At 56.6% G+C, this 25,035-nt stretch overlaps 5 protein-coding genes across 5 annotated transcripts; all 5 read left to right on the top strand.

Annotated features, from left to right (window-relative positions):
- Positions 1-1,461: 1,461 nt before the first annotated feature.
- Positions 1,462-3,153, top strand: LSCM1_00531 (uncharacterized protein; the record flags this gene model as incomplete). The annotated part of the gene is made up of 1 exon (XM_067318181.1): positions 1,462-3,153. The coding sequence occupies one exon, from the start codon at positions 1,462-1,464 to the stop codon at positions 3,151-3,153; it is 1,692 nt and encodes a 563-aa protein (XP_067174286.1).
- Positions 3,154-4,752: 1,599 nt separating this feature from the next.
- On the top strand, positions 4,753-5,739 carry LSCM1_00530 (uncharacterized protein; the record flags this gene model as incomplete). Its single annotated transcript, XM_067318180.1, has 1 exon — positions 4,753-5,739. One exon carries the CDS (start codon positions 4,753-4,755, stop codon positions 5,737-5,739), a length of 987 nt encoding a protein of 328 aa, XP_067174285.1.
- Positions 5,740-14,962: 9,223 nt separating this feature from the next.
- On the top strand, positions 14,963-16,039 carry LSCM1_00529 (uncharacterized protein; the record flags this gene model as incomplete). Its single annotated transcript, XM_067318179.1, has 1 exon — positions 14,963-16,039. One exon carries the CDS (start codon positions 14,963-14,965, stop codon positions 16,037-16,039), a length of 1,077 nt encoding a protein of 358 aa, XP_067174284.1.
- A 2,373-nt stretch (positions 16,040-18,412) lies between these two features.
- LSCM1_00528 (uncharacterized protein) lies at positions 18,413-21,397 on the top strand (the record flags this gene model as incomplete). The annotated part of the gene is made up of 1 exon (XM_067318178.1): positions 18,413-21,397. The coding sequence occupies one exon, from the start codon at positions 18,413-18,415 to the stop codon at positions 21,395-21,397; it is 2,985 nt and encodes a 994-aa protein (XP_067174283.1).
- Positions 21,398-22,574: 1,177 nt separating this feature from the next.
- Positions 22,575-24,707, top strand: LSCM1_00527 (uncharacterized protein; the record flags this gene model as incomplete). The annotated part of the gene is made up of 1 exon (XM_067318177.1): positions 22,575-24,707. The coding sequence occupies one exon, from the start codon at positions 22,575-22,577 to the stop codon at positions 24,705-24,707; it is 2,133 nt and encodes a 710-aa protein (XP_067174282.1).
- Positions 24,708-25,035: the final 328 nt, after the last annotated feature.

Below are 25,035 nucleotides of genomic sequence, written 5' to 3'. Positions count from 1 at the left end.
CTGGAAGGCGTGTAATCGGTCTATGATGAGCAGACATCACACGTGTGCGTGGCAGCGCAGAGGGGTGCTGCACCCCACTCCATAGTGGTAATGGTGGTGGCGGCGTGTGCAGGGGCGTGAAGGCCAGGCAGCGCTGCCTCCCCTCCTTCTCCTCCCCCGGTACCCGGGCCTGCGGCAAAAAGCACCTCTGCCAGCGGTCCTCCTCTGTTTTTTTTTTACCATGGGCGCCGCTGTGCAGCCGATTTTCGTGCTTTTGTGTTCCTTTTCTGTTGTTGTTTTTTCCCTTTTAGACTCTTTTTTGCACTCGAGCGCCTTCAGGGTCCACCACGAAGCCTCTCAGTGACGCAGTCTTTTTTTGTGTGTGTCGTTTCGTTACGTTTTGCTTTTTTTTTTTCACACTGCACGTCGGTCTCGCTCACGCTCTCTCTACATCCTCTTCGCACCTGTGCTCATTCGCCACGGCCATGCTTGCACGCCCTACTCGGTCTGCAGGCGCGCTCGCAGTGGGATTCGGGGGAAGCTGAGTGCATGAAACGCAATGAGGGGTACGCATACCCGACGACGAAGTGGCTCGCAGAGTGGCAGTGCCGTTGAGGGGTGTGGCCTCGCCACGCGAAGGCATCTGCAGCAGAACCCTCGGTGCTGCGGCCGCATAGCGGCGACGTGGAGGGGTTCACATCATGAAGAAAGCAGTGGGGTTCGAGGCCCAGGTTACAACGCTTTGCCCGACCCTCCGCGGCAGCGCCATGAATGCCTCCTCTCTCTTTCCTACTCTCTCCCATCACCGTGCTCGTTTCCTCTTTGCCCATCTATCGTCAGCACCCTTTGCCGCACAGAACCCAACTCCACACTGGCACCGCAACAAGCACGCGCACAAGGGATAGGCGAACCCTTCTCTCTCGCGACATTTCATGTCGATCGCAGGTGACATCCTTTCGGTCACGCAATTCTCTACGAACGCGGAGCTGTATCTGCTCTTGCCCGCTTGGCGAGCGGCGGGGAGGCATCGGGAGAGGCATACATAAGAACATCGTGACGAGTGCTGAGACGTTTCAGCTCAGTCATAAGAAGGCCTGGTGGGTCGCGTTATTCGTGCTGGTGGTTCGACTGGACCCTGACCTCTCTCCTTCCATCGGTGGTGGTTGAAGGGTCGCATGAGAACCGGCGCTTGTGTATGCTGTGGGCTCTCTCACCTGATTATCTTTTACCGTCGCAGGTATGCATCCTTTAGCACGCGGCATACACACCCGAACATAGATGCACGTACACACACGCACACGCACACGCACATACACACATACTCAGAGATACGTGGAGACAGCTATACTCGTCTATTTTTGCTTCGTTCTCTACACAACGCCCCCGCCCCACCCCAGTTCGCCTTCGGTGTGCGACTTTGACATCTTTTCGTCCTGGATTTGTCTTGGCGTGCGTGTGTACGATTTACCGAAGGTAGCAAGAATGGCCACTATACACGTCTTCGTGGGGCAGTGCGGCAATCAAGTTGGCACTCAGTTTCTGGACACGGTTGCATCAGAGGCGGAGGCAAGCACAGATGAGGGCTACCAAATGCGCGTGTCGGCCATGAACTTCAGGCCCGCGTTGCGAGCGCCGCCGAAGCGGCGCCACCATCCACGCTCCTCACCAGCGGGTACCGCAGCGGTTACATCTCGCGAACCATCCGAGGCAGGGAGACGCATCGGACACCAGCACTACTACTCCCTGTCTTCTTACGCACACGATAGGGAGAGCGCCGATGTCGACCCTTCACTGCCCCAGCCGAGATGTGTGCTGGTGGATATGGAGCCGAAAGTGATCTCCTCCATAATTCAACGAGCTAACGGGCCACGCGAGGAGTACGAAATTTCCTCCGTTTCTTCGTCTCTCCCGCCGCCGCCTACGCCCAGGCGCTTCTACTCCCTGGCACCGCAGCAGTGCATAACTCGCGGCGAGGGCAGTGGCAATAACTGGGCCTTCGGGTACCATGAACAGGGACAGAGTCGCCGTGACGCCATCGAGGATTGTCTTCGACGCGAGAGTGAGCAGCAGGGGACCGTCGTGTCGACCTTCCACGTGCTTCATAGCATCGCCGGCGGCACCGGCTCCGGCGTCAGCTGCCTCGTTGCGGAAGAAGTAAAGACCATGTTCCCACGCTCCACACTCCTGCACTCTGTCGTGTGGCCATTCCGTTGCGGCGAAGTCGTCACACAGTGGTACAATGTTATCATGGCCGTCAGCTCACTGAGAGACTTGGCGGATGGCGTATGTGTCGTCTACAACGACGCTATCGCAGAGGAGCTGAGGGGCGCGCGGGCAAGCTACGGCTTCAAAGACGCCGGCAGAGTGTCTTTTGACCTCATGAACCAGCGCATCAGCGAGGTGCTGGCCCCCCTCTATATGCCGCAGCTTCTCTACGCCGTTCCGTCGCCTCAGAGGGACAGATCGAGGAACCACATTCTCGGTTCCAAGGGTGGGTCTTGCGAGGGCATGTCGGGGAGCCGCCCATCCTGCTTCGTCGCGGAGGGCACGGTGCCACAGCGGTACGCGACTGCCAGTGATGTCGTTGAGACTCTTTCGCTAGACCCGGTCATGAAGTTCTTCACGGGGTCAGTCGCGCCGAAGACGATCGCTGACTCCACGACGTGGGCAGCTGTACTCGGCGAGGCTGCTCGAGCGGCGATGCACACATATGTGGTCCCGAGCGCGCTCTCTCCGTCGACGGAACCGCCGTCCTTGCATTCGCAACGAAAAGCAGCGGCTGCTGGTTTGGCTGATGTCTCTGCGTTTTATATGCAGAACCGGAGCTGCTTGTGGGCAATTCGCGGCGTCTCGGCTCGTACAGACGGTATCCGCGAGCTGCGTCACCTGATGGCCGAAAGCTCCTCATCACCCTTTCCCATAACGTCTCTCTTTGTCAGTCCGGCTGAGGAGTGGCGCGTGACGCCGTCGTACACTCGGCCGGATCATAGTGTCACCTTGTACGGCCCCACCCCCATGGTGGGCGAGTGGCTGGCTGACGCCGCTGGCCGCGCGGAGGAGCTGCTCAACGTCGGTGCTTATGTGCACCACTTTGAGCGCTACGGGGTCAGCAAGGCGGAGCTGCTAGATGCCACCGCCGTGTTGTACGACACCGCTGCTGCTTATCGTGCCTGATAAATGGGGAGTGAAAGGGGAACCGAAACAAAGAAAGCGCCGCACTCGGGACGTGATGCAGCGTTGTGAGGCACGAGGTGAGCCCCGAGGCGACCACTTGAGGCAGACTCCTCGCCGAACCCCCTCGGAGGAGCTACTTTTCTTCCTTTCTGCCGCCTCGGTTGGTCGTGCGCCTAGCCTGAGCGGTCAAAGACGACGGATAGCGCACGGGGATGACCAGAGGTGAGCGGAGGAGCAGACGTGGAACGAACAGAAGAAGCAGCTGTACACATTGCCCCGTGTATTCCTGTTGCATACCTTGATATTTCTGTCGGGGATACTGCACGTTCGCAATGCCTGGCGAAAGCCCTGTGCACGTATCGTGTGCCCTCGCTACGTCTCCAGCTCGAGCGTATGCTGGTCGCCGCGCGTTGTCGGCCTCTCTGCCACTTCCTTGTGACTGTAGCGTGGCCCTTCTGTGATGCTGGGCTTTTTTCCGCCTTTTTCAGTGGTTGTTTTTCCTTCACATTATCTCTCGAACTCCTCCTCATCCATCCACCATGGCACATATGAAAGAGCGATTCTTGTGAATTGCTATCCATACACCCTTTTCTTGATGGGGGCGTGTGTGCGTGTGTGTGTGTGCCTGTCTGTCTGTGAAGGGAGGGGCGGGGGCGCGCTTTCAGGCAGTCGGCTGCCCATCCGTCACCGCTCTTCGTCGTCGGCACGTACCGCTTTAGCTCATCACTCATCGCCCGTTTTTGTTTTCCTTTAAGATGCTGCTGCCCTGCTGGGTGTTTGTGCTGCTGCCCCTCCTCGTACGCTTACTCGTGAGAGCAGCTCGTCTACCTTACGGTCGAGTGTGTTTTCGTACATCGAAGGGGCGCTGCCGCCTGCAAAAATGAGCTTCGGTGGACACTTCTCGACGTCAGCGGTGTCGCTGTCCGCCTCCTCCGAGAAGGCGTACTCGGGTGCCTGGCGCATTTGAGAGCGTAGCGACATGAGGGGAAACAAAGAAAAAAGGAGATTGAGAAAATGCTTTCTCAAAGCGTTTACACACACACACACACATACAGACACAATCAACGAGACCGACAGCAACCAAATAAAAAAGAAGTCACAAACGGTTTGTGAATTTCTTTTCTATTCACGGCTGCGAGAGCCGGTTTCTTACATGCACGCATGAGCGCGCGTAGAGTCCCTCAGCGAAGGGAACGGACGAGTGCACCGTCGAGAAAGGCACGTCGCACCGCACTCATCGTGCCGGCGTCGCTCTACCCTCTCCTCGTTTCTTCTTCGCTATTTTATCACTACTTTCAACTTTGTTGTTCTCTGTCGCATTGCGTTTCTCACGTCTTGCGAGTCCCTCTCGCGCGCCGCTTCCTTCTTTCACCTTCCCTTCTGCGCCCCAACACACACACGCACACGCACATTTTGTCGATCGCGCTTGCCCTTTCTTTACGTCCCTTTTTCGTGTGCTCTGGACTTTCTCTGGAGGCGATTGCCTCTGTTTATCGAGCGCTCCATATTTTCTGCTGCTCTCGCGTGTGTTCTTCATCTACCGCGCCACATAGTCTCACGGACGCTACTGCACAAAGGAAACGTAATCGTAGAGAGGCTATGGCCGCCACAGGGTCCTTCAGCACTGCCTGCCTCTCACGAGGCTTGCGGACGCGCTCAGTGACGAGCTACCGTCACAATCCTTACGCGCTTGTTCTTCTGCAGGAGAAGGACCGCGAGCGAGCCGCAGAGTCGTTTAGTTACATCTACAGTGCCCTCGCAGAGGAGGGAAGAATCTCGCCCATGCCGCAGCAGGGGCAGCAGCAGCGCGAGAAGGCAAGCAAAGGCGCTACCGTGAAGGAAACCGACGGCAACTATGGCTTCAGCTGCCCTGTTCCACACGTGCAGCAACTAGATGCGTCGCTCGCCAAGAGCGGTGCCGCCGCGGAAAGCAGCAACGATGATGGCGTGAGCGAGACGAGTAGCGACACCGGTAGCCACCCTACCAAGGACTTGCTTGTGACGATCCCCTCCGGGTTTTGTGTCACCGGCTCCCACCCGCGGGCCGCTATCCCCAACACCGTCCCAGCTGCCATGTTGTCCGTCATCCGCTACGCCTCGGTGAACTTCCGTTTTGGCTCCGCGTGGTTCGTCGCTCCGTTTCGCACTTTCACAGGTGACATGGTGGTGGTTCAATATCCGGTGAACAACAGCCTGCACATGGGCCTCGTCAGCGCCATCACTACTGCCAAACCGATTACCTTCTACACGGAGGACAACATGGATCCCAACTACCTTTCGGTCGAAGAGCTGCAGACGGTGCCGCGTCTGCTGCGCCACGCTCGCGACTTCGACAAGGAGACGAAACTGGACCTTCGAAACCACGATTTAAACTCACTCGCAAACGCGAGTAAGCTGGCGGCGGAGATGGGTGCACCTGTGCAGTTCCTCGATGCGGAGTGGCTGCTCGACCTGAGCGCCGTGACGTTCCTCGTGAAGGTGTTTGAAAGCACGAGCCTTGTCGACAAGCTGGTGGACGAGCTGGCGATTCAGGAGGGCGCCGAGGTTGTCTTCACATACCCGGTATCGTCGCCAAGTATGTATTGATAGAACTTTTTTTTCCCGAAACCAAAGAAGACGGTGGAGGATGGCGAACGCGTAGAGAGGCGAGCGTTGATTACGAATGAAAAAAGGAAGCCAAGCGAGTAAGCTGGCCCTGGGTGAGGTAGACGGCGGCGAAGGTATCGGTCATTGGGTCTTACCCCCTTAGCGCATGATACTGCCAAAGCGGATTGCGTAGCATATCCCTGCACCCATGCGTACATGTGCGCAGATGGTTGCCTTTGGCGCACGCGTTCCCCCCTCCCCCCGAGTCTCCTCGGCAGTTTTTTGCGTCAGTGCCCCAGCTTCTTTTCTCTGTTAGAACGCCATCGCGCGCGTGTTGAAGAGACGCAGTGACAAGCGGCGGAGCGCCCTCTCCCGCGGGGAGACAGGCAATATGTATAGGCAACGCGCTTTTGCTCTGCTCGTTGCTCTCGTAGGCGCTTTACCTGTCGACTGATGTTTTGGCTCTGTGTGTGTGTGTGTTTCACAGTTCGGGTATACCTCGTATCTGTGTGTGTGTGCCCTTGTTTGTGTCCTTCTCCTCTGTAGCCGTTCAAGGACAATATTCGCCTTACGCCACAGTGGCACACATCAAGAATGATGATGAACGTCATGAAGAAAAATATATGAAAAGCTGAAAACGCCTGCTGCGGACCTTGCGCGCACCCGTCCCCGCTGTTTCTGGCGCTTTTTGGTTGTTTATGACTGCTGCTGTTGGTGAGATGGTGGTATGAAAGAGAGAGCCCTGCAGAGAGGTGTGCTCGTGTGACGCCGCTCGAGAGACGGCGCGTTGGTAGAAATGTACATAGAAGAAAAATATCGTTGATTTATCGTTGACGTGGCGCCAGAACTCCTCCCCGTACGTTTTTTTCCTGTTATTGTTGCTGTTTGGCTTTCTATGATTTCAGTTCAATCAAAACTGCCCTTGTATGTTCTGTTCTTCCACTATTCTTCTCACCTCCACCTACCACCCACCCACCCGGGTCACGCTACTGCATCTCTTGCGCTGGCTTGCAGCCCTGCCCGTGGTATGTAAGTGAGCGGTGTATGCTCTCTTCTGTGTATATTTGTGTGGGTGGAGGCGTGAAAAGAGGCAGGAAGTTGCGGGGGGCAACTAGAGGGAGGCTGACATCATCTCCCACATATACCTTGGCATGTGTCAGCGTGCAAAAGCAGCAACCTTGTATGTATCTTTCTGCTTGCTGGCGTGTGTGTGTGCGCGCCAGGTCGTGTTGTGATGTGCTGCTCTCTCACAGCTTTCCCTTCGCCTGCTCTTCGTCCCTCTCGCTCCCGCGAGCTCAGCCACGGCGTCTCTGCTCGCCTTTCTTTGCCTTCTCTTCCTCTTTCTCTCGCTTCGGCCGTTGTCATTGCTTTCAATAGAACCAACACCAGAGAGAGACCACGCTTCTATACACCGCGCTTTTCTCCTTACCTTCCCCCGCACCCCCCTCCGGTCCTCCGCTTCCTCTGACATTCACGCATGCACACATACAGGCGTGAACATGCACACGCACATCACGCTATTTTTTTTTTTGATTTTTTTTTGATATTTCTGCGAGGGTAGGGGCTTTCCCTTGCCTCTCGACTGGCCACACCACCTTGTGGCTTTTCCTTCCCGCCTCCCCTCCTCCCTTCACAGCGATTCTTTCTGGTTGCAACAGAATCGTGCTCTTGCCATCGCCACCCTCCCGTGTTCTTCCCTTGGTCCTCTTCACCCTTGTCGGGTGGAGGTGCTTTCAAAACTGCGCCCGCCGCTTACGCAATCCTTTTTTTTTACTATACACTGCTTAAGAGGTACTGCCCCCAAACGGAGACGCTGCAGTGGGATGCGGGGCGCCTCTGGCGGAAGCGAAGGGCAGGGGGTGGAGTGACTGCCGCGGGAAAACCGTTTTGCCATTGGCAGCGGTGTCGTTGCAAGAAGGAACATGAGGTGTTAGCGAGAGTACCCACCCACCACCCCCTCTTTCTCTCTGGGTGTGTGTATCGGCGTCTGCCCTGTGGCTGATGTGCTCTCGGACTGGGCAACCCCCGATGTCTCACCTGTCGCACTGACCTCTCTTCAGCGCTGCCTCGCTCGCGTGTCGTTTTTTTGTTTCCTTCGTCTGTGTGATTATTTCTTTGACCTCTTAGAACACACTCTCGCACAGGCCCCCCCCACACACACTTTCGTGTGAAGATGCCGTAGGTAAGACGCCTTTGTTTGTACTAGACCACTTTGGCCGCCGGAGGGAAGGGAAGGAGAAGGGCGGGAGGACTTGAAAAAGGGGGGAGGGAAAGCGGGCAGAGAAGAATGCGCTTCTGCCTTTGGCGCTGCTTGGCTGGCTCCAAGCGCTCGAAAGACGAGACGAGCGCATGCGCACAGAGGGCGCTGAGTTGTAGGTCGATTCTGATGAGGAGGGCGATGCCTCGCCATACCGGACAGAGGCTGTCGTGCAAAAAGGGAATTACCGGCGTACGAGAGGGAGAGCTGTCGTACTGATGTTGTCCTGACGCCTGGACATTTTATGTATCATCACGTAAACAGGATAGATCAGCTACGACGACATTTTGTTTTCTTCGCTTCGCCTCCCTACCGTCCCCCCTCCTCTCTCTCTTACCCGCTGCTCTCCCTTTTTCACCCACCCTTCTGAGGCTCCCGACACCTCATTTCAGACACCCTCCCCTCCCCTCCCCCCATCCTTCTACTCGTCGGAGTACCCCCTTTCCTCCCCCTCCCTCTCCCTCTGTCTTCGCTCTTTCACTTCACATGCCATGATGGTTGCTTGAGGAGGCCGTTGTCATTGGTTTCACGTGTGGCTCGCTTCTTTTCGGCTTTTCTCGCTCCTCGTTAGCGAAGCCTCATACACACCCTGCGATGCACTTCGTCCGCTTGGCTTTGGTTTGTTGTGCCGTCCTTGTCGCTCAGCTACTCGGCACATTCTCCCCTCTTGCAACTATCTTTTGCTCGTTCGAATTGCTGCTTGCCTTTACCCTTTTCATCAACACAGATTAAAGTCCGTCAAGTCTTTAGAAAGCTCCTCTCTCTCACTTTCTCTGCGCACGTATATATATGTATATATATGCGTGCGCCTACGTCTGTGTCTATGTCACTTGATTGTCCTTTGGCTGATCTCTCTCTTTTTTGTTCTGTTTTTTTTTCTCGCAGGCTAGGTTGCTTTAGCATCTACGCGGCTGCTATTTTCAGTCAGTTTCGGTCTTCATAACGTCCTTTGCCTGTCTCTCTCTCTCTCCTTATCGACTCTCTCTCTCTTCTTTTTCTCCACTGCCGATTGTCTTTCCCTCTCTTGTGCGTTGTTTCCACGGCTTTTTCCTCATGCACCAACCTCATGCTTCCTTTGACAGGCGCTTTTCTTCGCCGCCGCCTGAGCGTTACCACGCTTGCCCATTAGGCCGCATGGCAGCCGCCCACCGTCAACTGGACGCAGGACGCCTCTGGCCAGTATGCACCGACAACCAGAGCGACATCTGTACAAACCCATAGCAAAGCATGCGGGTTAGTGCTTCAGAAGGGCCACCGCCGTACTTGCGCGACGCGAGCGTGTTTCACTGCCACCCTTAAAAAAGAGTAAGCCATGCGCGACTGGTGGTGGGATGAAGAAGCTCGGATGGTGTGCTCCCGGGTACCGGTGGTCGTATTGTGGCCCTTTACCCCCTCCAGAGGCGCCTGCTCCTCCTCACCCTCGCCTTCTGGTGCTCTTTCGTGTGTGTGTGTCCGAGCGGGTGCCGTGCCCGATATAGTGCGCGGCATTCGTGGATTGCTTGTGATGGAAAGCGAAGCTCGATGGACGCACGCGCGCCGCAGGCAGGGATGTGTGTGATGACATCGCGCTCACGTTGCACGTGCATCCCCCGAGGTGTCTGCGGATGGCTGCCTCCCCCCCAACACACACACATACACACACACACACCGTCTCGAGGGCCCTCCCCCCAGCGACGAGCCGTGGGCTGTTTGTGCGTAGACGCGTGCTGGTGGCCGGGCTCCTTCTGTACGGCACCCGGGCTGCTGTCGGAGGCATGCCGCGGGAGGATGCGGTTGGGTTCCCCCGCCGCCACAGACTTGCGGTGGCGGCCCCACCTGCCGCTGTGGATGCAGGCGAGTGAGCAAGAGAGACGCCGCCCCTTTTGCCCACGACATCGGAGGGAGGGGGGTGAAGAGAGGGAGCAGCCGGCGCAACAGCGCTGCCGTGAACGGGTGCGCGCGAGGTGCCGAAGTGTGAGCACTGCGCCCCCGCGTCGGCACGTGTCGCTGGGAAGGGCTCGTCGCCCCCCTTCCCCAAAGAGCCTCAAGGTGGGGACAGCAGGAGCGACTGGCGGAAGGGGCGCGAGGGGACGCAGGCGCAGAGGGCACACGGGGGGGGGGCATGAAGGGCCCCTTGGACGCGTGTCATAACTCGGCGGCAGGGGCTTTCCCCCTTCCCTCCCCTCCGCCCTGCGCTGAGGATTTCAGCCGTGACGCAGCGGGGGAGGGATGCGACGTGTGGCGGCGTTCGAAGATGTCTTAACCGTTGTGCGCGTTTGTGTGTACGGAGAAAGCAAGGCGCGGAGGGAAAGAGATGACTCCGAAAGAGACGGGCAGTCAGGACGCTGAGGCGATCAGGAAGGTGTAATCTTGAAGAGAAGATGCTTTTTTAAAATCAGCTCCGAGGTGGTGATAGATCTTAGCACGCATGCAAAAAAGGAAGGTGAAGGAGCTGGCAACATCTAGGAAAAGAACCTCACACCTGCATGCACACAGACACGCATATATATATATATATATAGATATGTATCTTAATGCGCAGCTAAAGCGAAGGCATCGTACTTCAGCCTGAGAATTGTTTTTTCTTTGTGGCTTAGCTGTCGCATTTTTTTTCGTTTCGTCTGCGATTGAGCAAAGGTCAGTGCTTCGTTGAGAGCGGTGATATTCTTCCTCTTTTTTTTTACAGCTTCTTTCACCCCTTGCTTTATACATCAGTGAAAATGGTGCAGACCAGCGATGCTGCTGCTTCTTCAAAAAAAATGCCTTTCTGCGCTCATGTTGACTCGAGTTCGCAGTGAGACGAGTCTTGCGGCAAGAAGGGGCTGACAAGCGCAGATGCGTGCAGGCGCGTACAGTGGATTAGCTTCGAGTGACACTCTCAAAATGAATGAAAAAATGAAAGAAAGAGCTCCGTACAAAAACGGAGCTGAATACAGCTTTCCCTCTCCCGTATCTTCCCCCTTCTCTCTCTCTCAAACACGCGCGCACACGTCTTCACCCGCAAGAAAAACTGTCTCTTTGCCTGTTCAAGAGTGAAAAATGGAACCAAGGGAGGGCCTTATGGCCGTGACTGCTACGGGGACCGTTTGGCGCTGTTGGATGGCACATATCGGGAAGGCGTCCGATCGAACGTGTGTGGCCGTTGGCTTCTTTTTCGTGTGTAGGCGCCTTCTCACCTACCTCTTTAGCCTTTCGAACGTTCTTGCTGACGGATGAGAGTGTGCTCGGCGGTGCGGAAGGGGAGGGGGAAGGGGGGAGGGAGGCCAACGGAAAAGGGCAGTGCAAAACACGGAAAGGGCTGTATGACGGGTGAACAGCTGGTGAAGAGTTTCTCTCCCTTTTTTCGCGTTTGCCCTCTCTCTCTCTACGCTCCTATTGCCTCCGCTGCGATATGTGGTGGCCCGAACACTCTGCTCCATTCCAGGCGGCACGAGCTCTATGGGGGGGGGAGACGGCTATGATGGGCGGCCGCACCGTGCCTCGCTTTGCATACGCACATGCGTGGTGGAAGGTGCAGAAGGTCTTAACTCTCGTTACTATCTCCACGTCGTCTGTGCTATATATATATATGTGTGTATGTGTGTGTGCCCTTGAGTTTATAATCTCTGCCTTTCATCGATCTTTCCCGTTTGTGTGACCTTTCATATTCTCTATCCCCTCCCTCCCCCCGTTTTCTACCCGCTCGTTGTTTCGTTGGTGGTCACATGGAACGCATAACGACGTTGTCAGGTGTATGAAACGCTCTGCTGCGCGAATTTCAGCCTATCTTCCAGTCCGCCAGATGCACCTCACTTTTTCTTCACGTTACCGCTGTTTTTTTTCTGCCGTCATACCAAAAGCGCGCGTGCAGATGCTGTCGTACACCCGGTCCTTTTAGTCATTAGTTGGGGGAAATGAAAAAAAAAGGAAAGCAAAGTCCGCCCCCACCCCCTCCCTCCCATACACATGCACATACACCCACGCGCAGCCGCTGACGCAGATGCAGAGGCGTTCTGGGCCAAAAAAAGGGAGGGAGAGTAAGGAGCCGGAGCGACAGAGGAATATTATGCGTACATGTATATATATATATTCACGAGTGCGTGTGCGTGTTCCGGCACGTTTGTGGACTTCCTTTTTCTTTCCTCGTTTTTGATTTCTCTTCGAGGGTGTAGGCGGCGCTTTGCCGATGAGCTGAATAAGAGACATTGCATGTCTGCTGTAGCTCGGTGTGGATGTCTTGGGGGGTGGCTTGGGATGCTTGCTCAGCACCTTCTTTTTATTTACTTCGCCTCTCCGCGTCTCTCTCTCTCGCTAGTCTTTGTACATCTCTTTGCCTTTTCTGTGTCTACGTGTGTCTCCTCGGATGCTCAAACACCTCCCTGCCCCCCCCATCTGCCCATGTTTCTTCTCAGTTGTTCGTTTCCTTCGCTTTATTGTATTCTTCTCCGCTCCTTTCCCGCTGCGAGACGGGTGTCAGTGTGTGTGTCAGTCTGTGCCACTGTATGTGTGTGTGCCCGTTATCGTCTTTCACCTGTGCTCTCTACCCTTCGTAGGTGCGCATGGAGGAACTTCCCCAACCTATTTTTTGGAGGTGGCAGATTACAGCGCTGGAAGTTGCCCAATACGTGTGCGTGCGCAGATGGACATACCGGAGAACGCACACATTCACAGACACACCTTCCCATATCGCGTTGGAGTCTGCAGCACACACTCGGCGATGATAGAGGGAGGGAGGCTACAGAGAGCAGGACAAAGAACTTATCGTGTATTGTGCAGCGACAGAGACAGGTCGTGAAGATGACAGATCGGCTAGTGTGTGTGATGACTTGTGGCGTAGGGTTGTGTGCCTTGGTCATCTGTGCCACCTCCATCTCACGAGAGCGAATGAATAAGGAAGCGTTGATGCGGTTGCTATCACCTTATCATCTCACGTCGACGTCCTCCACTACACCCTCGCATTTTTGCTTCCAGCCGCTCCCCACAGAAGCGCGGCTTCCGACTTGCCGAGAGGGGTATCCTATTCTCACCCACGAGTGCCACCTCATCCCACGACTTCGGCCCTTCGCCTTTTCGCGGCAGGTACGCTTGATAACGAAAAGGATGGAACGAAACGACAACAAAAACAATATGGGATCGCCCTCCCTCCCCCTCTTTTTTTATTTTGTATGTGTGCGCGCACTTCTTTTTTTCTTTTTTTCTTTCGAGGCATAGCCGCCGTGTTGTGTCTTTTTTTTGCGTTTTTGTTTTTGTACGCCTTCTTCGACTATTCGCAGGACTCATGCCGAAAGAGGAGAAAGATGAAGAAACGCAGCAAAAAAGGCAGACAACGCACCCCATAAGCAAAATGTGAAACAGTAGGCTGCCGGCATGACTGAATAGGGGCATAGGGAAGATGGGGATGCTCAGGTCTGATGCATCAATCATGCACGCATCCGAACGTAGCGACTGGTAGATGCACTCACCTACTCCCAATTTCTGTCGAGCACTCTGTATTGCGTTCGTCCTTTGTCGTCTTACCTTCTTTTTTCCCCTACACCCATTCGCAATGCCGCCCTAACATCTTCGCTTTACCCTCTAGCCATCTTGGCCTCCCTTTTTTTCCCTACTCTACTTTCTCACCGGTGTGATGCCACTCTCCCTCCCCCTTTGCGTCTGATCGCGGTGGCGTGTGCTTCATCGTTTGGTGATTGTTCTTCTTTTCGACCACAATTCTGACTTCCGTTCGAGTTTCTTTTTATTTTATTTTCATTTTTATCATCATTATCATTTCAATCGTCTCGGTCTGCCACTCTCCCCCTCCTCCCTCTCTTTCTCGCTTTTTTTTCGTTCCTCGTCTACACCGATGTTTCATTATTTTGTTCCCCGCCTCACTTCACTCCACTCCACTCCTCCCTCTCTCTCTTTCTGGATTTCGTCGAACGTCTATTCTTCGGACACCGCTCACGCTTTGCCTCCTTCCCCGTTTTTTCTTTTGTTCCCTTGTCGTCGTCTCTGAGTCGGTTAGGAAAGATGTCTCTTTTTCGTTTTTCCCTCGCCTTTCGCTTCCCTCTGTACGTGGCGGCTCTTCCCCTGCCCCTCTTTTTTTTCTTGCTTGCACATTTGGCGCCCTCTCCCCTCCCCTCCCCTCCCCTCCCCTCCCCCATCCTGGTCCGACCGTCCCTCTCATTCGCGCTTAGGCGGGGGCTTTCCCTCAGGCAACGAAAAACGTGAAGGGAAAGCACCAGTGGCGAAGACACATACCACGAACGCCCATTTTTAGAGGGTCGAGGTGGGCTGCGTCACTCTCGCAATCGCATGGGACAGTGCAACTGGGAAGGTCGAGGTTTGAGACGTAGTGAATATTCCTGGTGCACCGTAGCAAATAATTCCTGGCGTTATCTTGCGCCACACGTGCCTTGCGCTGGCCAAGGCAATCTCTTCCTCCCTCCTCCCTCCCCATGAGCGAAAAAGATACATTCGAAACAAGCAGTTGTGAGGTTTGTAAAAATGGAGGCGAGAGGGAATGACCACTCGCTGTGTCTCGCGCTCTCTCGGTAAACACTGACGTTGAAGTGCCGTTGGCGTGCCCCCCTCCCCCCGACCCTTTCTTCCAACGGGGCTCCCTGCTGTGACCAGAGAGAAAAAGAGCGCGCAGCGTGTTGCTGCTTGTAGACTCTCTCGCTACCCCTACACACACAAACTGTATCGTCTTCTCTCTCTTTCTCTCTCTGTGTAATTGTGCAACTCTCAAGTCAACTGGTGCTCGGAGTCTGCTCGCTGCTCGCTGCACAAGTCCACCAGCCACGGCTCTGCTTCACCAAAGAGAGGCGGGCGAATTCCGCGATTTGGGCGGCTCTCATCTCCGCTTCTGTGTTTTTTTTCCTCTTACATATCTGCACGTGTGTATGCGTTTACCTCCAACAGCATTACAGCGCACTGGCCATTTTTTCTTTCCTTAAATTCAAGGTGGATTCACGTCTGCCCTTCAGACCGAGGTTAATCACCTCCCCCACCCGTGCGTGCTGTGTAATGTTCTCCCGCACAATTTGCCGCTATGCCCCTGCCCTTGAGGACATTGTCGCGGCGTTCAAGGTGTTGGGACTGACGTATAATCCAAGCTCACCGGCAGCCAGTCGGCCTGGAGTGGACGATGTGCGGCGGCAATACCGCGAAATGGCAAGGCTGCACCACCCTGATCTGAGCAGCGGCGATGACAATCGCATGAAGGTGATCAACACGGCCTATGAACTGATTCAGTCCAGCGGCATTCTGCAAGGCGCCCAGAGCTCCGCGGCGACTCCAACAGAGGGCGCCGTCAGGCAGCAAGGAAACGAGGCGGGGTCGCGGACGCGCTTTGCTCGGAAAGCTGGGACGCGCCGGCGCCGCTTGCCAGACGACTTCGCAAGCGGCGATGACTTCTCCTGGTCGATGAAGACGTCGCTGGACTGGCAAGCCATTATGAACAGCACAGACACAATCACCGAGGAGGAGATGAAGAACCCTGCGAACCACCCGTTCAGTCACAGCAAGTTCTTCACTTTCGAAGAGGACCTCACAATCTACCGCATGATCCGCGGAGGTGCGACGGTGCGACAGGTCGCGAGGACGCTGGGCAAGCCAGCGACGTTTCTTGAGCGGCGGCTTCAGAATGCGCAGTTCAAGTTGCGAGTGCAATACGTCCTCCGTCATGAAAGGCGCAAGCCGAGCGAGGCTTCGTCGAATGGTGGGGCCTCCTGGGACTCTTTGAAGCACACCACCTCGACGCCAATCAGCGAGCCGGCTACCCGCCGTGCGCTTCGCCGTTCTCCCTTCGAGGATACGCATGACACGGCGGCAGCTGCCGCCTGCACTAGCCCCATGCGAAAGCGAGAGTGGGAGCCGTCGTATCCGGAGTGGCGGGCACCACGTCACCATGCGCAAATGACCCTTGAGGAGCAGGGGAGGCTGGATGGCCTCTTACGCGAGACGCCCTGTGCCGCGCGGACGGCTAGTAGGAGAGTCGCAACGCCAGACAGTGCTCGGCAGCGGGCTGCCTCCAAGATGGGCCGCTCCTACGAGAACTACAAACGCTTGCAATCGAAATCCTTCGAAAAAAAAGCGGCATGACCTGGAACCACCACTGAAAGGTCTCCCTCACGCACACGCGTGTGTCTGCGCGGGAGGCAGCCACTTTGTATGAACAAGGAAAGCAGCAGGAGGCCCAGTGGAGGAGAGGCGTGTGCGGCTGCCACTCTTCACATCTCACCTGAGGCAAGCCCGTATGGCAGAAAAAAAACGAAGAATAGGAATGAATGCAAAGAGGTCTGTTCGTCGGGCCTTCCAGGTGTCAGTCTCAGTACACAGAGAACTCCCCACCCCCAACCAGATACACACACACACACAAACTTTCCCCATCTGCGGGTGCGACGCTGCTTCACAGGCAAGTGGTGCGCCTTCATATCAGAGGAGTGAAACAGACCGCATCTGCCAGGCATCTGAATAGTGTCCCTCGCCAAGCTCATCCGGTTGTCTGATATGCATTAGAGGCGGCGGATACGCACACCTGCGCTGATTTCTGCCTCGCCTTCGTACTCTCACGTGCGTGCTCGCTCTGAACCTTTTTTGCATTGCCGTACCGGCCACCCTCCCTTTATAACCGTTGCTCTCCTCTCTCCACCCTTCTTGTCCGATCGCCAACGCGCCCCGCACACGCCTACCAAAGCACAGAGAGGGAGAGGAGGACACGCTCATCATGCGCGTAGGAGGCGTGGGACTGCCGCCGTCCCTCGCGGATGAAGCCTCTTCGTAGCCGCATGTAGTCTGTACCCCTCTCATCCTCACTTCTCCTTCCCTCTCCCACTACAGGCGACTCCTCTACTGCAGAGGAGAAGGACACAGGACCGCAACCCTATGCACGACAGCCCCCCCGCCCCTTTCCTCCGTTGTTTCTGCTCTGTTGAAGAGCATGAGCTCAGCTTCTTGACCCTCGAGCCAGTCACGGTGACCCGCCTCGCCTAGTGAAGCGAAGCGGCTGTATGGACACACCTTCGTAGTAATGTGCGCCACTCGGTCGTCTCAGCACGGCCGCTCACTCGAACTCAGCTGACTCGCCCCCAACGTCGCCTGGCGCGTCCCTCGGCAATGGTTCAGGATGCCCACATCGATGGTCAGTGTGAGAGCTCCCGTGCCTTCGCCTTTTGTGGGTATGTGATGAGGTATTCGCGCATGCGCATGCACACACGTTCTGACGCTTTCGCTCAATGAGATCAACTTGCCCCACCGACAGCCTGCGGTGCGTGAGAGAGTGCCACGCCTGCACCTGCAGCGTCGGCCGCGGGTGAGGCTCCTCCCCAGCAATCAGGGCTGCAGGTGCCTCGCGGGGCTGCGCATGAGCTACTTGCACAGCCGACCCCGAAGCATTCTGCTCCCTCTCACCACACCTCCAACACCGCCTGCGGGGGGCGCCACTAAAAGGTACGGCTGCACCCTTGTCTGCGTCCTCATATTCGTGGATGGGGCACTTGCTGTAATTCTTTCCGAGCCACTGAGATGCTGTGACCGCGCTGCCGAGGTCCGCCTCTGAATACTCGTCAACATACCGAGGTGTTTGGATGAACTGTCGAGATGTTGGCCGCGGTGTGCACCCCTACTGATTTATCCGGCTCTCTATGGAAGCTGCTGGCAACCTGTGCTGTCTACTAGGCCTTCGACCATAGCCGCGGCTGCGTGATTCCTTCTTTCGGACCGATAGTGGAAGGGAACAGGCGATGGCGGCTTGATTCAGCTGAGTTGCGTGCGTGTAGTGGGTGGCGCGCGTACTTCAGTTTCCTCTGCGAAGTGGCAACTGGCCCTGCCTCGCTGCTGCTCAAGAGACCGCGGGCTTCCTCAAGAATTCCCTCGAATGCGCGCGAAAATCTGTGCCGTGCGTTCACCTGTATGTGTCTGTATATACCTGACAGCGCTGCCTTGAGACGTGAAGCAGTGATTCGGTCAGTGTGCACCCCACAGCATTTCTCTTCTGCATCATCTCTGTACACGTCTTCTCGCCCCCCTTTTCCTCCGCAACGGCTTCCTCTCCTTTCGCGCTGGAATTTTGGGGGCCCCTCACTTTTTTTTTTCAAACAGATTCTGGGATACACACGTGAGGGCCGAGCCCTCCCCTTCCTCCCTCCCTCCTCCCGGTAGATGTAGCATCACGCACGTGCCATTAATGCAGCAGCATACTCTTCCCTGACCCTCTTCCCTTTCTCTACAGCTTCCCCTCTCTGCAGGAACGCACGCGTGTACGTGAAGGGCATCGAGCACTGATCGAGGGTGGCACGCTTTTTTTTTCGATTTGCTTGTTCGACGGGCCAACACCACGCACCCCCTCATCACACAGACACACACAATCACACGTGAGCGCTCGCTCCGTCCTTTTCTTCCATCAATGCCGGGAAGGATTACGGCTCCTTGAAGTTGCAAAAGAGACCGCACAACAGGGCTCGACGGATCTCCGAAATGCTCGCCTCCTCCGATGAGGACGTGGTGGCGGCAGTGCCGGTGCTGAAATCGCTTCTCGCGCTCGTCGCCGTATCTCCTGCTTCGTGGAAGCAGCTCTCCAGTTGCGATGGGTACACAGTTTGCGAGATCCCTCCGATGCCTGCGCTGGGATTGCCTCTGAAGAGCTATCGCACGCAATTTGTGGTGAACGCCGATCTCGACTCTTTTCAGCGCGTACTCAACGATGAAACTTCTCTTCGTGAGTACGATCCCACGCTGAAGGACCTGCGCACCCTGGAACGGCGCGCGTGCACCACGTTGCTGTACACGTCGTATGTATCGCCATCTCCGTGGCTGATCGCGCCACGTGACTTTTGCGTGTGGTGTGCGTCGGTGCTGACAACTCCTCAGCAACTGAAGCGTGTGTGTCGTGAAAGCGCTGATGGCACTGGCGAGCCCTCCATCGGCTCTGTGACCCCGAGCGAGTGTGGTCAGACATGGCAAGGATTCCAAGGTCCTCTGGATCCTAGTCAGACTCTGTACTTGCAGAACAGCGTCAATGCTCTAGAGTTAGACTGTGCGGCGGTGCCGACTTCGCTAAACGGAAAGCCGCTTGTGCGTGGGGTCGTCTACTGCTTTGGCTACGTAGCGTTTGCGGACCCCTCCATCGAGGGCAGGTTGCGTGTCACCAACTACTGCTGCGTAGACCCGGCTGGTCAGCTTACTCAGTGGCTGGTTGCCACGGCGGTGAACGAGAACACCAAGAAGCTGAGGAAAATTGCAGCGCTTGCAGAGGCCGCCGCCGCTGCAGCGCCGGCAGCTGCGCGTATCGTCAGCTGTCCAAGCGTGCTTTCTGCTCCGCCGTCACCAGCGGAAGAAGCGCTAAAGCGGAGCTGCTCCGTGACAAGTCATCGAAAAGCACTATCTGACACGACCCGCGAGGACGGCGTTACAACCCCACCTCCCACTGAAGTCCATTGCGATGCGGCTCAATCGCCTCCTTTGCCCACAGTGATGGGCGTGCCAGCCAGCGAGAAACCTCCGTCGCCTAAAGCCGAGGCGGACGCAGCGTCTCTTGAGCCTCCTGCGTCAACAGGCTCCTCCCCTCGACCACACTTGGCGCAGGTAGAACGACGTAGCGCCTCACCGCTGTCAATGAGAAAAGAAAGCACACCCGCTTATCTTCACACCCTCACCTCTAAGCCACTGCAAAGGCCTGACAGCGTAGCCATTTCGGATTCGAGGATAGAGCTCCTCAGCCTGCTTGCACGAGCCAACGGCTGGCGGACGCGCCGTGAGTCTGGAGAGGTGCAGTACGCGGAGCTGCGCTCGCTGCCGGAGCCACTGTGCTCAAAGGATCCGCTGTGCGTCGCCATGCGCGTCAGCACGTCGGTGAGGTGCCGTCTCGACACGTTCGCAGCAGTCTCGCGCAATCCGGCACTCTTCCCAGAGATCGACCCGGAGTTGGTGCGCGTGGTTTCCACCTCGACCCCTTCTGTTGCCTCTAGCCTGGCACCTAGCCGTGAGCCGAGCACATCTGGCCACGGAGCCGTGCCCGCTGCGAGGGCTGCCACGGAAGCCTCGCTGTTTTTCTCGACTAACGGCCGCTTGGACACTGTGAGCCAGGTGCGCCATTATCAGTTCGATGCGGGCAATGCCTTTCGATATCCATGGGACATGATCCTGCATTGCAGCGACGTTGAGTTGACGCACCTCGACGGAGGGCGGTACGGCTTTCACACGCCTGGGGTTCATGCCGCGACGTACGTGTGGGTGGGCGCAGAGAACACTACTTCCTACTATCGTGGCGCGCACCCCGATGGCTATCATCGGCACATGAGGGTGCGCTTGTTTGGCCTCACAGCCGTGGCCGTACCCCGGTGCGCTGACACCGTCCGCGTATCGCAGTACATGCTCTTCGAGGCTGGCGCACCGCTGCCACCCATGCGTCAAAACCGCTGGCATCTCACATTTCAGAAAAAGAGCCCCAAAGAGGAGTTCCTGCCGAGTGTGGCGATTTGGATGGAGGGACGCATGAAGCGTCTTTGCCGCATCGGTGAAGAGCAGCAGTGCCGACTCAACAGCAGCGCCATGGTGGCACTCGATAAAATGCCGCTGTTATACTTCTTGTACCAGGTGCACCGTGCGGAGGGCAGCCGCGCACTCGAGAGCCCGGAGACGGCGCTCTATGGCGACGTCCTCGCACGGCCCATCTTGTGGGCCGGCAAAGGCGGCAATCAACGACTCGGAACCGAGGGAGGGAGTAGTGAACCCCCTTTGCTGGTCCTCGCAACTGTGTTCCCGTGCTCTTTGACGAAGCTGCGCAACTATATGCAGTTGAGCCCGGCTCGCCATCGCTACGCGCTCGAGAGCGGCTTGCACGCTTACGAAGAGTTTCCCTCTCCCCCTGACTTCACGGCAGTGCGGGTCGCGTATGGTGCGGCGAGCGCCACCTTTCCTTGGGTACGTCTGACGCTTCTCGAGGCGTTCGGCGAGATTTGCGGCGCCAATGTGTCGTCTCCCACGTTGGTGCTGAGCCGGGTTGGGGTCGACGGAGATGTGGGCAGTGACTGTGAGCAGCTGAACTTCATCAACGTGTGCGTCGGCGCGTTGCATCGCAGCGCTGACGAGCACTTCGAGGACGGCCGCGTGTTTTGTTCCGGGTGGGTGGCCACGAAGCTAGAAGGCGACGCCAACCATGCCGACGCAAATAGTACACTGGGAGCGCTGGAGCGTCTGTGCAGTGGTCACACTCCTGTTTCGCTAGAACTGTTCAGAAAGCGGCCAAATGCAGGCAGCAAATCCGAGGATGCTGCTGTGCAGTCGCCGCAGCGCATCATGGTGACGCAGTACCTGAGCGTCGGTCTTTCACCATCACGCCAGCACCATCTCGACGCTAATGGGTTACCACATGGGTGCATCGCAGAGCAAGCCTCGCTCCTGCAGCGCTTTCGAGACGCGGTGTGTTCGTGGGACTTCATCGAAGCGGCACCATCTCCTTAGCCTCAGTGCTTTTTGCCTTTCCGCTGCCGACGCACTCATTTCTCTCTCTGTCTCTGTCCTTCTCTTCCTGTGAGCTCTTCACTTCACCGTTTTCTTTCGTCCATTTTTTTGGCAGGGCGTGAGGTGATGCCTGTGTGCCTGTGTCTGTGTGTTTGTGTGCCGCACTCTTGCTTCTTGAGCGGTGGCGATGCGATGATTGCGAAAAGGACGCCGTCGCGGCGACGGCGTGGCACCGTAGCCCATATGGGCTGCTCTTCTTATCAGCCGCGTGCAATTAACAGTTGCGTTGACACACGTTTGCTTCCTCTGTTCTTTTTTTTTACCTTTGTCCTTTTTACTTCCACATCTTCGCCCGTGGTCACCTGTTTTTTGTTGGTGTTTGTGTGTGTGTGCTTGTGCCCACTGGTCGTACTCCGCTCGTCTTGAGGGTCGAAATCACTGCTGAATGTTCCGCGGCGGTACCCGGCCCTCACGTTAAAGTCCCCTGTGACTTGGGGCTAGTGATGCATGTCGTCACGCTGACTGAAGTAACGAAAAAAAAGTCGTCGCTGTGGCTCTGCATGCGAGACGTTTTCCTTCACTTGGTGCCTCCCATGTTCTGGACTGCTTCCCACCCCATCGTCTTGCGCTTGCTCTACTGCTACTCGTTCGTGTCTCCGTACTACGCATGCAAGCATCATCTCTCCTGACAGGGTGTGCTATCGCCGCAACTGTCTATCTCTGGCGTTTCCACTGGGCCACACGTGTTTGACTCCTCTACTCGCATGCGTTTCCCTCCTGCATTGTGGTGTGCTCTGCGGTTCGGTTCATCTGAAAGTGCGCGTATTGCCTGAAGTGGAAGCTAAACCGGTACTCGTAGAGCCGAATTGTGGCCACGTCTAACCGAGCAGAAGGAAAGGCTTCCACTCGCTCTTTTCCGTCCCCGCTCCGTGCTTCTGTGCTTGGTTATCGTGCACGCAGCGCAGACACAACGAGTGCACGTGTTTGTCCCTGTGTGTTCTTCGTAGGCAGTCACGAGGGGGCAGGAGTTGTGTTCCCTTTTCAGCCCACGGCTGCACATCACAACGGGACGCGGACCTTCCGTAGGTGAGGCGTGCGAAACGCTTGCTGCCCTTTTGTCACTGTGGTTTGCCGGAGTCTCACACGGGTTTGGCCTTCGTGCGCGCACGCATAGGAAATGCGATACTTTCGAGCGGTGCACCGGCTGAGGAGCCGCACCGCTGGTTTATGTGTGCCGGACGCCTTGCAGTGGCCGCAACAGCAGCGTCCGTTTGCCATCAAAAACACGTTATTGTCCGCCTTCGCGAGTGCAGGTGCCACAACCGGTATTGGGGCAGAGATGAAGGCGAAAGGCTTCCATCATTCCACGCCTCACTTTAACACCGCCGAATTCTCTGAGACCATGGAGCCCGCTGATTTGGCTAACGACATCGTGACAGAAAGCGCCGTTGGTGTTGACTTCGTCCGCGACATCTATGGCCCATGGCTTGTCATGACCGACGACCTGCAGGGGGAACTCTTTGTGGACCACGATCGCTTTGTGTACTACCGCCCCGCCAATGGGCTCGGCTACGGCATCGGCAAGCTGCAAGTGCTCGACGCAGGAGCCACCGGCACTGCCTTTACCTGCCAGCTGGAAAGCTACAGCTACCAGCCTACGGACACAGTGGCACCGCAGTATGGCCTCACATTCGACATTACCGGAATGGTAAAGAGGGTGACGGCGAAGTCGTCGGACTACACGACCTTCTCTCTCGTTGGAATATGGCGCCGATACCATCGCCACAAAGACAGCCTCGCGCCGCGTCCTACTCAGCCGAGTGACAAGGGTGGGGCAACCGACGACAGCTCTGCCGCTTCCCCGCTAGGAAACCGTGACAAGAGAGGCACGATCGGCGGGCCGTGCGAAACGGCAAGCGGCCAGTTCAACGCGGCGAAGCTCACCCCGTGGGATCCCTCAGCCGCCACAAAGCCGTTCGTCCCCAACGCGCAGCTGCAAAACGTGTTTGCGCAGGTCTTCCCCGAACGTCTAAGAGTAGAGTCGCACGTACGACGTGCCGAGACGCGCCTGGAGTCGGAGGCAGCGCACCATCTCTCTGGCTCTGCTGGCAAACCTCCTCTGCTTCACCTGGACCTCACCCAATACGCGGTGGGCAACATTCCAGGTATCTACTACATTCCCAACTACATCTCGGTCGACGAGGAGGCGCAGATGCTCGCGCTTATTCAGAGTACCCCACAAGAGCTGAAGTCGAAGCTTACCAAGCGCACATGCCAGGAGTGGGGCTGCACTATGTGCGAGAAATGCCAAAAAAGTTTTGTGAGCGACGCGAATATGCCGCCATGGGTGCAGGAGTTCACCGACATGCAGGTCTACGACGGCCTCTTCACGCCAACTACCTTCCCAAACAGCGTGCGCATCCATGAATACCAGCAGGGTGAAGGCATCGGGCCTCACTGCGACGGCCCTATCTATGTGCCGTTGGTGACTGTCGTTTCCTTAGCTTCTTCGTGCCTCATGAGCTTCTACCCGAAGCAGCCACTGTACGAAAGCCACCCCATGGACCACTACAACGACACTTTCAAGTTCAAGGAAGGCGATATTGGGAAGCGAGTACCGCTGCAGAGTGTGATATTGGAGCCACGGTCGCTGCTCGTCTTCTCTGGCGAGGGCTACTACTACTACCCCCACGGCGTCTCGGACAAGGCCGAGGACGTGCTGGCGCCGGAGGTTGTGGGCGAGGTGGTGAACCGCCGCTTTTTGCGCGACCCGAACGTCCAGTCGATCCCGCGGACGTACCGGGCTAGCATCACAACACGCAACTTAATGACGCGCTGCAACCACCAGCCAGCGCGTGCCGAGTACGCAATGAAGCGGGCATGGTACCTTTACAATCACTTGCCAGTTCCACGTGAGCTGTTCACGCTAGCGCCGCAGCTTTCGCCGTCGGCCGGAGTGTCCAGCAAGACTGGCTCTGGGACTCGAGAGGCAAGCACTTCAAGTGCTACCCAGTTTACTCAAAAACACGCCGAGAGCTCCTTTTCCGTATCTTCCCCATCGGGCAGGTTCGCCAATGATGCGGAGTTGCGGGAGGCAGTGCAGATTCTGCGAGCAGGCCAAGAGGAACTCCGCCACAGCGTGGAGGAGCTCAAGCAGCTCGTAGCGCTCTCGATCCCCGCGCAGACCACTTTTCAGACAGAGACGGGCACCATCTTGAACCACCTCTCCTCCTCGGTGCTAGGGCTGGAGAGCAAATTAGATGATCTGCTCGAGGTGGTCGGGGGCGAAAAGAGTGCGAGGGACGTGTGATCGACGTCTCTGCGGACGATGCCGGATGGTGCTGTGCGCCTCGACAGTGTCTTGTTGCTGTTGTTGTTTTCCTGCGGCCTCGGCATCGACCCCGCCCAACTATGTCAGTGTACGCTGGCATTGCCACATCGCGCCCTATCGCGTGAAGGGGGAAATGAGGACGAGTCAGTTGCGACAGGTAGCGCCCGTGCAGGGGCGTTCTGTGGAAGATCGGGTTATACTGACCTGAGAGGCTCTTGATACCATTCACTCGCTCCGATGACTAACCGCTTCTCTTCCTTGGTGGCTCCCATAACTTATTAAAAAAATATTCTGCTCTTGACTTTCC

Source organism: Leishmania martiniquensis, chromosome 36 (genome assembly GCF_017916325.1).
Source record: "Leishmania martiniquensis isolate LSCM1 chromosome 36, whole genome shotgun sequence".
Classification (NCBI taxonomy): Eukaryota; Euglenozoa; class Kinetoplastea; order Trypanosomatida; family Trypanosomatidae; genus Leishmania; species Leishmania martiniquensis.
The sequence above is the reverse complement of the archived record's forward strand: the minus strand, read 5'-3'. Positions and strand labels throughout refer to the sequence as shown.